Raw genomic sequence first — 13801 nt, forward strand, 5'->3', positions numbered from 1 at the left:
TGCCTATGACTTCACAGACACATAGGGAATATGACTCTGCAAATCAATCACATACTTAAAAGCATCTTTACCATCACATTCCTGCAGGATCTACTTTAGTTAGAACAGGCTGGAGTGAACTCACAGTGATTCCCCGATGTATATGCCCTGAGGCCTTGTGTCCCCATGACACCCCCCACTCCAGCCTCCATGTGAGCTAGATCCCTGCCAACTGTCAAGGTCTTTCTCGCCACAGGTCTCTGGAACGTACTAGAATATATTGTTCCTCTACCTGGAACACTAACTTACATAATGAAGAAGCAGGACTAAATAAGCCATAAAGTCTCATCTCTCCCTGACATATTAAAAATCTAATTACAAATGTAAACTATTGCAAGGAGCATATTGGGAGAATGTAAGGATGAAAGGGGAAAGGGATGGACACATGACCCAGGGCCCAGGCAGGCCCAGTCCTAACTGGGAGATCCCTGACTCAGTAATCCATGATTAGTGATCCCTGGCTTAGTAGGTTCTTAAGGCTGTGTCCACAGCTGCCCAAGAAACCCACCGGTGCACATCTGGAGTCCGAGAAGCAAGGCCCCCAAAGCTGGCAGAAATAGTGTTGATTTCAATCTGTTTCAGGGCTGGGGAGCCATCTGCATTACTCTGGAACATGTAGTCTGAGCGGTTCAGGCCCAGGAACACAGTCTGTGGATGAAACTGAAGGCTGAGGACATCTGCCCTGGGGCTGACTCTGAGGGTCTAGCCACACAGCAGAGAAATACACAAACTCCATGCTAGAGGAAAAGCACCAGCTAACACTCCCAATGCCAATGGGAACCAGTGAGAGGCAGATTACCAGGAGATTGAGGTTAAGATCAATTCAAAACATCAGAGAGGAGAAGGGCAGGATCCAGATAGCAGAAGGGCCAAGAATGGTTACCTGTGCAATGCCTTCTTTCAGGACTTGCTTGTAGATGTCAAAGAGCTTAGCAGTAAAGGTGTCTCTTTTGATTGTACTGGAAGAGGAAACAGAACATTTTCTAGATTATATGGAATCTTCAAGTTCCTACCCCTAATCATTGGCTCCTGAATCCTTTTCTGTTCTTCTGGCCCAAACATGAAAATCCATTCAAATCCAACAGAGAATTATGGTTAAGGATCATGCCTATAAACCTAGTTATTCAGGAGTCTAAGATCTGAGAATGGAAATTTGAAGCCAGCCTGGACAAGAAAGTTCATGAGACACTGATTTCTAATTAACCTAGCAAAAAGTCCCAAGTGGAGTTGTGGCTCAGGTGGTAAATTAGTGCCATGCTTGAGCAAAAAAAAAAAAAAAAAAAGAAATGGACAGCACCCAGACTCTGAATTCAAGCCCTGTTACTGGTGTGTGCATATGCATGCATGCGTGCACACATGCACACACATACACACATATACACACACAGCTCTAGCTGAGCAATGTAGACCACAATGTAATCTCAGCAGTTAGGAGGCAAAAGCAGGAGTATCTGGAGTTTGAGAAAGCCTGAACTATAGTGAGACCCTATGTTAAAAAAAAAAAAAAGATTTTAATAAATATGAAAAAAGAACACACACAAAAAAATCTTTAGCTCTACTACCCACTATTAGACAACCTCAGAGAATCATTCCATCTGTCTGTATCAGTTTGTTCTACTGTAAGATGAAGATCATAAAGCTGTGGTGAACATTACATGAATAAGACTTTTTTTTTTTTTTGGGTCCGGTCGTGGGGCCTGAACTCTGGGCCTGAGTGCTGGCCCTCAGCTGTTCAGCTCAAGCATAGCACTCTACCACTTGAGCCACAGTGCCACTTCCGGCTTTTTTTTCTTTTTGCTTATGTGGTGCTGAGGAATCGAACCCAGGGCCTCATGCATGCAAGACAAGCACTCTACCACTGAGCTACCTTCCCAGCCACATGAATAAGACTTTTTACCTTTTTTAGTGCCAGTTCTGGGACTTGAACTCAGGGTCTGTCCCTGAGCCTTTGTGCTCAGGGCTAGTGCTTTACTGCTCTGAACCACAGTGCAATTTCCAGCTTTTTAGTAGTTAAGTGGAGATGAGAGGTCTCACAGACTTTCCTGCCTAGACTGGCTTTGAACTATGATGCTTAGATCTCAGCCTCCTGAATAGCTAGGATTACAGGCATGAGCCACCAGTACAGGCATGAAACATTATTTTTAAAAAATTGAATGTGTTGGGGCGGGGGGAGGATGGGAAGGGATGGGAAGGGGAAACAAAGGAGGGAGCTACAATGCTTGATAAGAAATGTACTCATTATCTTGCCCATGTAATTGTAACCCCTCTGTACAGTTATTTCACAATAAAAAATAAATTAAAATTAAAAAAAATTGAATGTGTTCTTCTGGTCCAAGAGAAATTTTTAAATGGTAGGTGATATAACTATTCTATATTTGAACAGATCTGATGGCTGATAAGCTTTTCGGTTGATTCTCCATAGCTTCCCTGTACTTGGGTACCTTGAGACACCTTCTTCCTCTGGCAGGACAGCATTTCAGCCTCTCCCCTCCCCCCAGCAGATACACCATGGGCTTATATAGGATTTTTCAGACAAACTAAATATCCTGGTTTTCTTTCAGCCAGCCATCATGTGATGGTCATACATATGATTTCCTCAGAGAAGCCTGTGCTATCTGGTAATCTTCCCTTGCTCAGGGCTCTGATGGCCTTTCTTTCATAGCACTGACTATACACTGATTTATTGAGACGATCAGTGTCATCCTTCCTGTTTGACTATATACTGCATAAGGGTGGAGCCAGACTGGGTAGGCTCATCCTTGGAGCCCAGTGTGCAGCTATAACATGTGCCACGTACTAGGTGACCATCCAATAGGATTTTCTGGAGCCTCAGGTAAAAGCAGTGAGGAGGACTCCATAGGGCCTTAACTCTACACGGCTGCTTCTCAAGATTCAGAGAAGCTGTGCCTGGAGATTCATCTAGTTACAGGATCCTTGTGGCAGAACAATATGGATAGGCAAGTAGCTTTGGCCTGTCCTGGAATTCCTCTGCTCCCAGTCAGCCTGCTTTCCAAGGAGAGTTTTCTCAGAGGGTATGCTGGCCTCTGGTGAGGAGGGAAGTTCTCAGCTGGGCTTTAGCCTTCAGGGAAACTAGCATATATTTTCTCTTTTGTAATGTCCTCCACGTCAGGTTCTAGGCTTCTCTTCTCCCTGAGAGCTAGGAGGGTGTGTGGGAGTGAGGGAGGGTGTTGCAGAGAGGGGCTGTAGTGTTCTCTCATACTTACATTGCTAATATAAAGATTACATGTCAGGCTGCTCCTAGAATCTAGAACTGCTGGTATGAACACCAGGCCCATCCTGAGAGAAGGTAGGGCAGGGTTTCCCAACTTATACCATTATGATTTCTTCTTATATTCATCCTCACACCAAAGGTACACATTTGAAAAAAGATTTGGTTTCTAACAAAATCGTGTTTTAGATTATCAAAGATACACAGTTATCTATATATACATCTAGCAATTATGTAACATGTATACATTTAATTCTAAGATAAACTTAGATGTAATTCTAAAATAAATCAGGAAATTTCACTTGCTCCAGGATCTGAAGAAGGGAAAAAATAAAAAGACCTAGAAAGAAGAAAAAGAAAGGAGTGGCTGTGAGCCATTTCAGACTTGGTGCCTTGTGTCTGTCCCACCAAAGCTAAGAGGCTGAGGTAAGAAGTAGGAAGTCTGACTTTAAAACAATACGCTTTTTTCCTCCAAACTAAGCTTACTTACCCTAATTTCAAATGGAAATTTTAGTCTTCAAAAGCAGGAAAGCATAGATCACAGAATGTCAGCACTGGAAAGGAGCTTAGATTTAAGCCAACTTCTTTATTTTTTAGATAAAGAAACTGAAGCCCAGAGAAGGAAAAGGCCTTCTCTGAGGCCATATAATCACAGAACAGAGGCAGGAATTGAAGCCAACATTCCTGACTCATTTACTACTTTTGTGTTTTGCCTGGGGCATCTGCCTCCTATCTACCAAGTCAGCTCACACAGAAGTACTCATGGATCCCCAATCTTCCTGTCCCTTGCTTCTAACAGGTCCTAGGTTCCTCAAGTTCTACCCAGTACCTGGAAAGAGTCTGCTCCAGGAAGACGGCATTCTGGCTGACAGCATCCACTAGCAGGTTGAAGTCCATCTGCACAGCATAGGCCTGCTCCAGCAGGGCACAGGGGACCAGAGAGGGGAAGAGTGTGAAAGGGGCATAGCTCACCACCTGATCAATGAGAGACAGTAGGGGAAGAATGAATGGGGTGTCTTCCTGCAAAGTAACCCCATGCAAAATCTGTCCTATATTAATTGAGGATAAACCCATTTCAGGATAGTAGTTACCAACAGGAGTAGAAGAACAGAAGAAAGGTGAGGAAGGGGTACAAAGACAGCATTCAGTTTCTGTGACAATTTATCTCTACAAGTTTTTTAAAAATGAGCAAATCCACAACGAGATGCTGGTGGCTCACATTTGTAATCCTAGAAACACTGGAGGCTGAAATGTGAGGATCACAGGTCTTTTTTTTTTTGGTCAATCCTGGGGCTTGAACTCAGGGCCTGGGCTCTGTCCCTGAGCTTCTCTGGCTCCAGGCTAGCACTCTACCACTTGAGCCACAGTACCTGTTTATGTGGTACTGAGGAATCGAACCCAGGGCTTTGTGCATGCTAGGTAAGCACTCTGCCACAAAGCCACCTTCCCAGGCCAGGATCACAGTTCAAAGACAGTCTGGGCAGGCCAGAAGTGGAGCACAGCTCAAGTGGTAGAGCATTGAGTGAGAAAGCTAAGAAGCATTACCTTGAGTTCAAGTCCCAGAATGTGTACATGTACACACGTACACACGTACACACACACACGCACACACACACACACACACACACACACACACACACACACACACACACACACACACACACACACACACACACACACACACACACACACACACACACACACACACACCCCACATACAGAATCTACAAATGACTACACAGTTCCTGTGTGCAAAATGCCATTATTAAATACTTAAGATGGATTCATCACTTAACTCTAAGAGGAAGATACCATATTATCCATACTTAAGAGTGAAATATGGGGGCTGGGAATGTAGCCTAGTGGTAGAGTGCTTGCCTAGCATGCATGAGACCCTGGGTTTGATTCCTGAGTACCACATAAGCAGAAAAAGCTGAAAATGGAGCTGTGGTTCAAGTGGTAGAGTGTTAGCCTTGAGCACAGAGAGGCTCAGGGACAGAGCCCAGGCCTTGAGTTCAAGACCCAGGACTGGCAAAAAAAAAGAATTATGAATACTGGGGCTAACTGGCACCATCTTGGCACCTTGGCGGATGATAGGGACTTTCTGAAAACTCTTCAAGGTAAAATCCCCTGCTCAGACAGTCCACCCCAGATGACAGGCTTGCCTGAACTCCTAGAAGCAGGGGTGGGGACTTAGACAACAGGTTCCTGGACCTGCCAGACTTGTACTATGAACTCAGGAGACTCTTTGAACTTTTGAACTCCTATGACCCTGCCTCTTGACTACGACCCTATTTAGGCCCCTCCACCCCTGCCAACTTCCATGCCTCGTGTTTCCTGATTCCTCAGGGCACCATGGTGTCCCTCTTCAACTCTCCATTAGAGTTGATCTGGTTTGAGATTTTTTTTTCTCTCTTTCTTTACTGCCCTCATGGTTCAATTTCCTAACAGTATTAAGTGTATTGGAGGCTGCAAGTTTTTGAGGACGTGTGTTTGCTCACAGTTACCAGCTTTCTAATAAAAAGTCTCCCAATTCAACCTCTGGTTTCTCTGTATCTCATGATCAAATTCTTTTTTTTTCTTTTGGTAGGTCATAGGGCTTGAACTCTGGGCCTGGGCACTATCCCTGAGCTCTTCAGCTCAAGGCTAGAGCTCTACCAGTTGAGCACAGCACCACTTCTGGTTTTCTGAGTGGTTTATTGAAGATAAGAGTTTCACAGACTTTCTTGCCCAGTCTGACTTTGAACTGCAATCCTCGGATCTCAACCTCCTAAGTAGCTAGGATTACAGGCTTGAGCTACTGGCACCTGGCTCTCACGATCAAATTCTTGTGTAACAAGAGATACAAATGGGCACTGGTGGGTCACACCTAGCTACTTAGCAGGCTGAGATCTGAGAATCAAGGTTTGAAGCCAGCCCAGGCAGGAAAGTCTATGAGACTCTTATTTCCAGTTAACCACCAGAAAACCAGAAATGGCACTGTGGCTCAAAGTGGTAGAGCACTAGTCTTAAGCAAAAAGCTCAGGGACAGCACTCAGACCTGGAGTTCAAGCCCCATGACTGACCAAAAGGGGAGGGAGGGGGAAGGGGGAGAGGGAGCGGAGAGACCCTACACAGAGACTTAAGTAATAGGTCTAAAAGTATATTTGGCTGGTAAGGAGTGCTGGGATTTCAATCAGGATGGTGATTAAACCCTATCAACACAATCCACACCCACACCTCCAGATAATGAGCTCATATCTGGTTGATATATAAGCCCAGGCCTTTACCCGTATCAGAACCTCACACTCCAGCTCTCTGGCCTTCTGGTTTGGGTAGAGGAAAATCCTGCTGGTAGGACTGCAGCAGAAGTGAACTCTGCCCCTGAGTAGAAAACTGGAGTGGCTCCCACTTAGTGCTTGAGATGATAACTCGGGTTAGCAGGCTTGGAATTTAGCTGCATTTTGAGTTCTTTGGACTTTGATATAGTCAAGTTTCTAGAAGGGGAGGAAAATGCATTCTGAGATTCCCAACAACAAATAGACTAGAACTTGGTTAAGAGATAGTAAGACCTTGAAAGGTTCAAACAGTCCTGATTGAACTTTCAAGTAAGTATCAGTTTGCCATTACAGAAGTGAACTATGAGTGTACAGTGTTAGACTTTAGCGTTGGCGCACACCTGTAATCCCAGCACTTGGCAGGGTGAGGCAAGAGGATCATGAATTCAGGTCAGCCTAAGCTGTACAAGACTTTATCTCAAAAGAAAAAAAGGAAGAAAGGAAGGGAGGGAGGGAGAACAGGAGAGGAAGGAGGGAACTTGGCTGTACACACACACACACACACACACACACACACACACACACACACACACACACACACACGAGCACTGAGGGAACTTGGCTGTACATGCGCACGCGCGTGCGCGCGCGCACACGCACACACACACACACACACACACACACACACACGAGCACTGATACTAGGGTTTGAACTTAAGGCCTGGGTGCCGTCCCTGAGCTTTTGTGCTCAAGGTGGTACTCTACCATTTGGGCCATAGATTGATTAATTAGAGATAAGAATTTCACAGACTTTTGTTGCTTTGTATGTCCCTCCCCCACAGTATAACCCGTGTTTTCACTGTATTTGATGTTGGTATAATTTGTGGAGGGGAAGGGGAAAAACAAATCATTTAAATAGGGATACAGGTGGATCCATTGCAACAATGAGATGTACAAGTCGTTATGTCGAAAACAAACTCTACAACTTTGGTGGGGGGGGGAATGATTGGGTGGGGGGGTGGGGGAAGGATGGGAAGGGATGGGAAGGGGAAACAAAGGAGGAGGCTACAATGCTTGATAAGAAATGTACTCATTACCTTGCCCATGTAATTGTAACCCCTCTGTACAGTATTTTCACAATAAAAAAAAAAAAAAAAAAGAAAAAGAATTTCAGACTTTCCTGCCCAGGCTAGCTTCAAACCACAGTCTTCAAATCTAAGCTGCTTGAGTAGCTAGGATTACAGGTGTGAGCCACTGGCACCTGGCATCCTGAAGCCTTCTTGAGTTAAACAGGAATTACTGCAGTTTATATAAAATGCATGTGTGATGACTATAGCAGCAATCCTCTGGCTTTAAGACTTACCTCCTCCAAGAAGTCTCATTTGCTACCAAAACCTCCTAGAGTTTTTCTGCCAAGACTTCCTTCTGCCTCAGCCCCAGGACTCATTACCTGACTTGAATGTAGGACTGCAGGTATGCAGCTGCTTCCTGCAGGCCACAGGGCTAAAGGCTGAAGTGCAAAGTCTCTTACTTTAGATAAGACTGGGCACAAGAGTAACGGTAGCTCAGTGCAAGAAACACCACAGCATGTGTGATGCCAAGAACACTCTGATTGTGGCAAGGGAAATACCAGGTAAGGAAAGGTGGTGAGAAATGGTATCTTATCTGAAACGCAGCCACAACTTTGCTCCAGCTGGTTGCCACCATGTAGTAAAGTGGGCCAGACGTGCCCAGTGACCTGATTGTGTAGCTTTCTTTTTGGTGGCAGTCCTAGGGTTTGAACTCAGGGTCGGGGAGCTTTTTGGTGATTAATTGGAGAAAAGAATCATAGACTCTCCTGTCCAGGCTGGTTTCAAACTACAATTGTCAGCTCTCAGCCTCCTGAGTAGCTCAGAATACAGGTGCGAGCCACCAGCACTGGCTTTTGTTGTTGCTGTTGTTTGTTGTTGGTTGTGGGACCTGAACTCTAGGCCTGGGCGCTGTCCCTCACCTCTTCAACTCAAGGCTAGCACTCTACCACTTGAGCCACAGCACCACTTCCGGCTTTTTCTGCTTATGTGGTGCTGAGGAATGGAACCCAGAGCTTCATGCATGCAAGGCAAGCACTCTACCACTGAGCCACCCTCCTCGCCCCTGGCTTTGTTTTTATTTATTTATTTATTTTTTTGGGGGGGGTCCGGTCGTGGGGCCTGAACTCTGGGCCTGGGCGCTGTCCCTCAGCTCGTCAGCTCAAGGCTAGCGCTCTACCACTTGAGCCACAGCGCCACTTCCGGCTTTTTTTTTTTTTTTGCTTATGTGGTGCTGAGGAATCGAACCCAGGGCCTCAGGCATGCAAGGCAAGCGCTCTACCACTGAGCCACCTTCCCAGCCCCATGGCTTTATTTTTAATATCATGAATTTTCAAAAAATGTTGGCTAACTTTCAAAAGGCATCCTGGTTTCAAAACAAAACAAAAATCCCAAAGCCTGTTAACAATGATTCCTCTGTAAAGGAAAGATCAGTGGGGAAAGGAGCTTTACTCTACATGCCTCCTCTTGAAGGATGTACCCTGCTCATTGTTTACCTCATCCGTCAAATGAATTAACTCCCTAAGCATTGCAGGGACCAAACCATCAGCCTGCATGCTGTGGCTGGTCCATGACTCCCAGCTACAGGTACCAAAGTGCCTGGGCTTCAGTTCTAGCTCTGCCAATTATTCCACTATTTAAACGACCTGAGATAAATTACTTAAATTCCTAGATCCATCGTTCCTTTTTTTACACGCATCCGTGCGTGTGCGTGTGTGTGTGTGTGTGTGTGTGTGTGTGTGTGTGTGTGTGTGTGTGTGTGTACGGTGGTCCTGAGGCTTGAGCTCAGGGCTTGGGTGCTGTTCCTTAGCTTCTTAGCTTTTCTGCTCAAGGCTAGCATGCTACCATTTGATCCACACCTCCACTTCTAGCTTTTTGGTAGTTAACTGATGAAGAGTCTCATGGACTTTCCTGCCCAAGTGGGCTTTGAACCACTACCCTCAGACCTCAGCCTCCTGAGTAGCTAGGATTATAGGAGTGAGTCACCAGCACCCAGCAGTTTATGTTTGCTATACTGAAGGGCAAATGAGCCAGCAAGTCTAAAGTGTGCAGAACAGTGCCTGACCACTCCCCAGAGGAAAGACTCAGCAAATGACAGCTAGAACTGTGTGGCACTGTGTTCCTGAGTGATTCAATTTTGTTTTGTGTTCTCCAGCTAGAGCCTGAGCTTCAGAGGCTGGACCTCCAGCTGACTCACTCTGTCCTCAGTGCCAAAAAGGTCTTGTCCTAGAGAAGGCACCTGGTAAAGATTTAGAATGAAATCACATACCACATGCATGCACATGACTCTGGATTATATTCTCATTGAGGATTGTGCCTTTTCTTGCATTAACTCTCAGAAAGACAAATTAGACCTTCATACAATACCTGTTCATTAACAGGTAATAACAGAAAATAGAAGCTTGAAGGGGGATATGTTTCATCTTGAATTCAGAAAATCATAGCCCAAGAAATTTTATTGCCAAAGCCACCTTTAGAGGATACGTGTTTTCATGTACTTGGTAGTTGACAAGTATTTACTGAGTCTGGGCTATCCCCCAAGTCCCTAGTAAGTACTGATTGCAGAGACAAAACAGAAAGTGTTTAGCTTTAAAAAACAAACAAACAAACAATGCTGTTAGCTCTTTAATCACCAGTATAGATGGTTTTAAAGTACACTGGTAATTGGGAAGGATAAAAAAAAAAAAACAAAGTACCCAAGAATTTGTCTAGTTTGCCTTTTGGTTTAAAAGTGGGGCTATGCATGGTGACATATGCCTGTAATGCAAGTATTCAAGAGACAGAAGCAGAAAGATTACAAATTTAAGGCCAATTTAGGCTACATAGTGAGAAGCCTTTCTCAATACAAGAAAAAAGAGAAACGGCTGGATGTTGTGGCTGTAATGTTAATTACTTGGAGGCAGAGATTAGGAGGATCATGATTTGAGGCCAGCCCAGACAAAAAGTTAGTGAGAGCTCATCTCAACAATGCAAATTATGCCTGGAAGCACAACTGTGATCTTAGCTACTCTGGAGTTTACCAGTAAAAAGACTGATCTAAGCCAGGTCTTGAACAAAAATCACAGAGAGACCCTAAGTGAAAAATCACAAGGAAAATAAAGACTGGATTTGTGGTTCAAGTGGTAGTACCCCTATCTACCAAGCTCAATGCTACAAGACACTGAGTTCAAATTCTAGTCTCTCTCTTTCTCACTCTCTCTCTCTCTCTCTCTCTCTCTCTCTCTCTCACACACACACACACACACACACACACACACACACGAAAAAGCAAAAAACAATACAGTTATATGTTATATATTTACTTACTGTGAATAATACTACCTGAAGAAATAGGGCACATTTGGGATAGGAGAATGTAAAAGGGAGGGTGAAACATTAAACTCTTAACTTTGGAATTTTGAACTATGGAAATATATTATTAGTCTTAAACAGGTTTTTGGCTGGGTACTAGTGGCTCATGCCTGTAACCCTACTATTCAGGAGGCTGAGATCTGAAGATAGCAGTTTGAAGCCTGGGCAGAAAAGTCCCCATCAGTCTTATCTCCAATTGATCATTGAAAAACTGGAAGAGGCACTGTGGCTCAAGTAGTAGAGCACTAGCCTTGAGCACAAAGATGCTCAAGGACAGCACCTAGGCCCTGAGTTCAAGCCCCAAAACCAACAAAACAAAAACAAGTTTTAGGAATAAGTTTTTTATTTTTTTTAAGTTTTGTTTTGGAGGTGAGGTTTTGCAGTATATGTGTGTGTGTGCACATGTGCATGCGTACATGTATGAACATCCATGCGTGCACACACACATATCAGTCCTGGGCCTGGATACTATTCCTGAGCTTGGGTGTTCTACCACTTGAGAGCTGGCTTGGAACTGTGATTCTTAGATTTCAGCCTCCTGACTAGCTAGAATTACAGGCATGTGTCAACAGTGTCTGGCTAGAGGTGACAGGTTGTTTTTTGTGTGCGTGTGTGTGTGTGTGTGTGTTTTTAACTATTGCCAAGCTGGTCTAAAACTCCTGAACTCAAGCAATCTTCCTGCCTCCCAAGTTCTGTGAGTATAGACACAAACCTACTCCCAGCTCAAGGAGATTCTTAAAAATAATGGGGGGGGGGGGGAGGCTAGGAATGTGGCTTAGTGGCAGAGTGCTTGCCTAGCATGCATGAATACCTGGGTTTGATTCCTCAGTACCACATATACAGAAAAAGCTGGAAGTAGTGCTGTGGCTCAAGTGGTAGAGTGCTAGCCTTGAGCAAAAGGAAGCTCAGGGACAGTGCTCAGGCCCCTGAGTTCAAGCCCCAGGACTGTCCAAAAAAAAAAAAAAAAGTAATGGGCTCAGAGGTTCTACTCTTTTTTTTTTTTTTTTTGCTGGTTGTGGGACTTTAACTCTGGGCCTGGGTGCTGTCCCTGGGCTCAAGGCAAGTACTCTACCACTTAAGCCACAGAGCTACTTCCTGTTCTCCAGTTATTTGGAGATAAGAGTCTCATGGAATTTCCTGCCCAGACTGGCTTTGAACCGTGATCCTCAGATCACACCCTCCTGAGTAGCTAGGATGACAGGTGTGAGCCACTAGAGCTCGGCTAGGTTTTACATTCTTATATTTATCCTGGAGAAACAAAACAGGCATGAACATGGATTTCCCATCTGCTATTTGTAGTTATAAAACATTAGCAGTCACCTGTCCATAGCCATCAGAAGAGGAAAGCTAAGCTGATCCAGCCACACCTGCATCAGAACAAAGCCTACCCTGATGGAAGGCACTAAAAAGAGTTCTAAGATTTATGGGTAAAGAAAACACAAAAACATATCCCCAAACAATATGATTCCATTTGTTTTTAAAAACTACCAATTTTTATAGATAACATGTCTAAGCTTATAAACAGATAACACACAAATCATTGTGATTAGGAGAGCTTAATAAATAACAGCTCCCTGGACAAAGTGCTTTATGTGAAATTTTTTTCTTTTAATTCCTCTGACCAATTTTACAGGCCTTACAATTATTTCATTAATGTATCTGTAGAAAACCCAGCTAAGAGAGGTTAAGTAACTTGCCCAAATCACATTTCAAAGCACAGCTTTAAGTTTGACTACTCCAGCTTTTTACTTTACATCTTTTCAGAGATTAGTTTCAGTTACTGAATGAGATAAACTGTAGCTTGGGGGGGGGAGGCGGGCTCTGACCCGGGCTGCCAGGGCCCAGGCAGTGGACTCGGAGGGGCGTGGCCAGCGTGTGGGTGGGGCTGGTGCTTACATCAGAAGAGCTGGGCTCCTGCTTGGTCCTCAGCAACACTCCCTCGGCCAGGGCCCGGTCCACGGCCTGCCTGGCCAGCTCCTCCAGCTGCTGCTCATCCTGGAAGAGGCTCCCCCAGCTGGTGGCCATCCCAACCTGTGACAGTCAGGTGACAGAGGGCAGGGGTCCAGCAACCACTCAAAGTTGCCACTAGCCACCTCCCAAACACTGCAAGACTCTTGAAAAGACAGGTCTCCTGAAAAGACAGTGTGGTGCGGGGAATGAACACTGGCTGGTCCCAGCGCTTCATTTCTATGTACACAAAATAGATACTTTACAGAGCATTTCCACCGCCACTCTCGAGTTCCCAATGCAGCAATGGCATTATTCTCACAGTAAGGAAGTGTAATTGGTCTCAGACTTGTAAGTCTGGGCTTGCACCCAGGCTTCTGAATTTCCAGTCCAACACTCTTTAGAGAAAGTAGTAATGTTATACATGACTGGGACAAATTCCTTCCCCTCTCAGAACTGCAGATTTCCTACCTGTGAAGCACAGTGGCTGGGAGAGATCAGCAGTGACAAACCTGATTGAACCTGCTGCCTTCTCTCCACCACTACCACTCCCCTCGACCTCACAGCAAGAGACTGAAGTTGAAAAGGCCTGAAAGGAGGAAAGGGTGGAAGTTCTGTATTTTTTTAAAGTTGTCCTGGATGAGAATTATTGTAGATTATTAATTTCCCTTCTCACTCCAGCATCTCATGTAACAAACCAAACAAATTATATATGAGGCAAGAGCCCTTTGTGGAATAACATGAAATTAAGATAAGGTGAACTGTGTGTGTGCGTGTGCACGTATGTGCGTGTGCGTGCCAGTACTGGGGCTTTAACTAAGGGCCTGGGCGCTGGTCCCTGAGCTTTTTTGCTTAAGGCTAGAGCTCTACCACCTGAGCCACTGCTCCACACTTCTGGCTTGCAAGGCAAT

General features: G+C 44.8%; 1 protein-coding gene across 6 annotated transcripts in view; it reads right to left on the reverse strand.

The window, feature by feature from the left end:
• Gss (glutathione synthetase) overlaps positions 1-13801 on the reverse strand; it is a 28838-nt gene that overhangs the window by 12168 nt on the left and 2869 nt on the right. For 2 of the 6 annotated variants that reach the window (XM_070007129.1, XM_070007128.1), the window contains exons 1-5: positions 13362-13379; positions 12840-12974; positions 4098-4243; positions 923-998; positions 548-687 (exon numbers count right to left, since the gene is read on the reverse strand). In XM_070007129.1, the coding sequence (XP_069863230.1) occupies positions 548-687; positions 923-998; positions 4098-4243; positions 12840-12968 (491 nt within the window). In that variant the 5' untranslated portion in view covers positions 12969-12974; positions 13362-13379. Of the gene's footprint in view, positions 1-547; positions 688-922; positions 999-4097; positions 4244-12839; positions 13075-13361; positions 13380-13402; positions 13418-13801 lie in introns of those variants that run through there. The other 4 variants (XM_070007131.1, XM_070007133.1, XM_070007130.1 and 1 more) reach the window with 4 other exon arrangements.

Source organism: Dipodomys merriami, unplaced genomic scaffold (genome assembly GCF_024711535.1).
Source record: "Dipodomys merriami isolate MVZ:Mamm:240054 unplaced genomic scaffold, mDipMer1.0.p SCAF_7, whole genome shotgun sequence".
NCBI lineage: Eukaryota > Metazoa > Chordata > Mammalia > Rodentia > Heteromyidae > Dipodomys > Dipodomys merriami.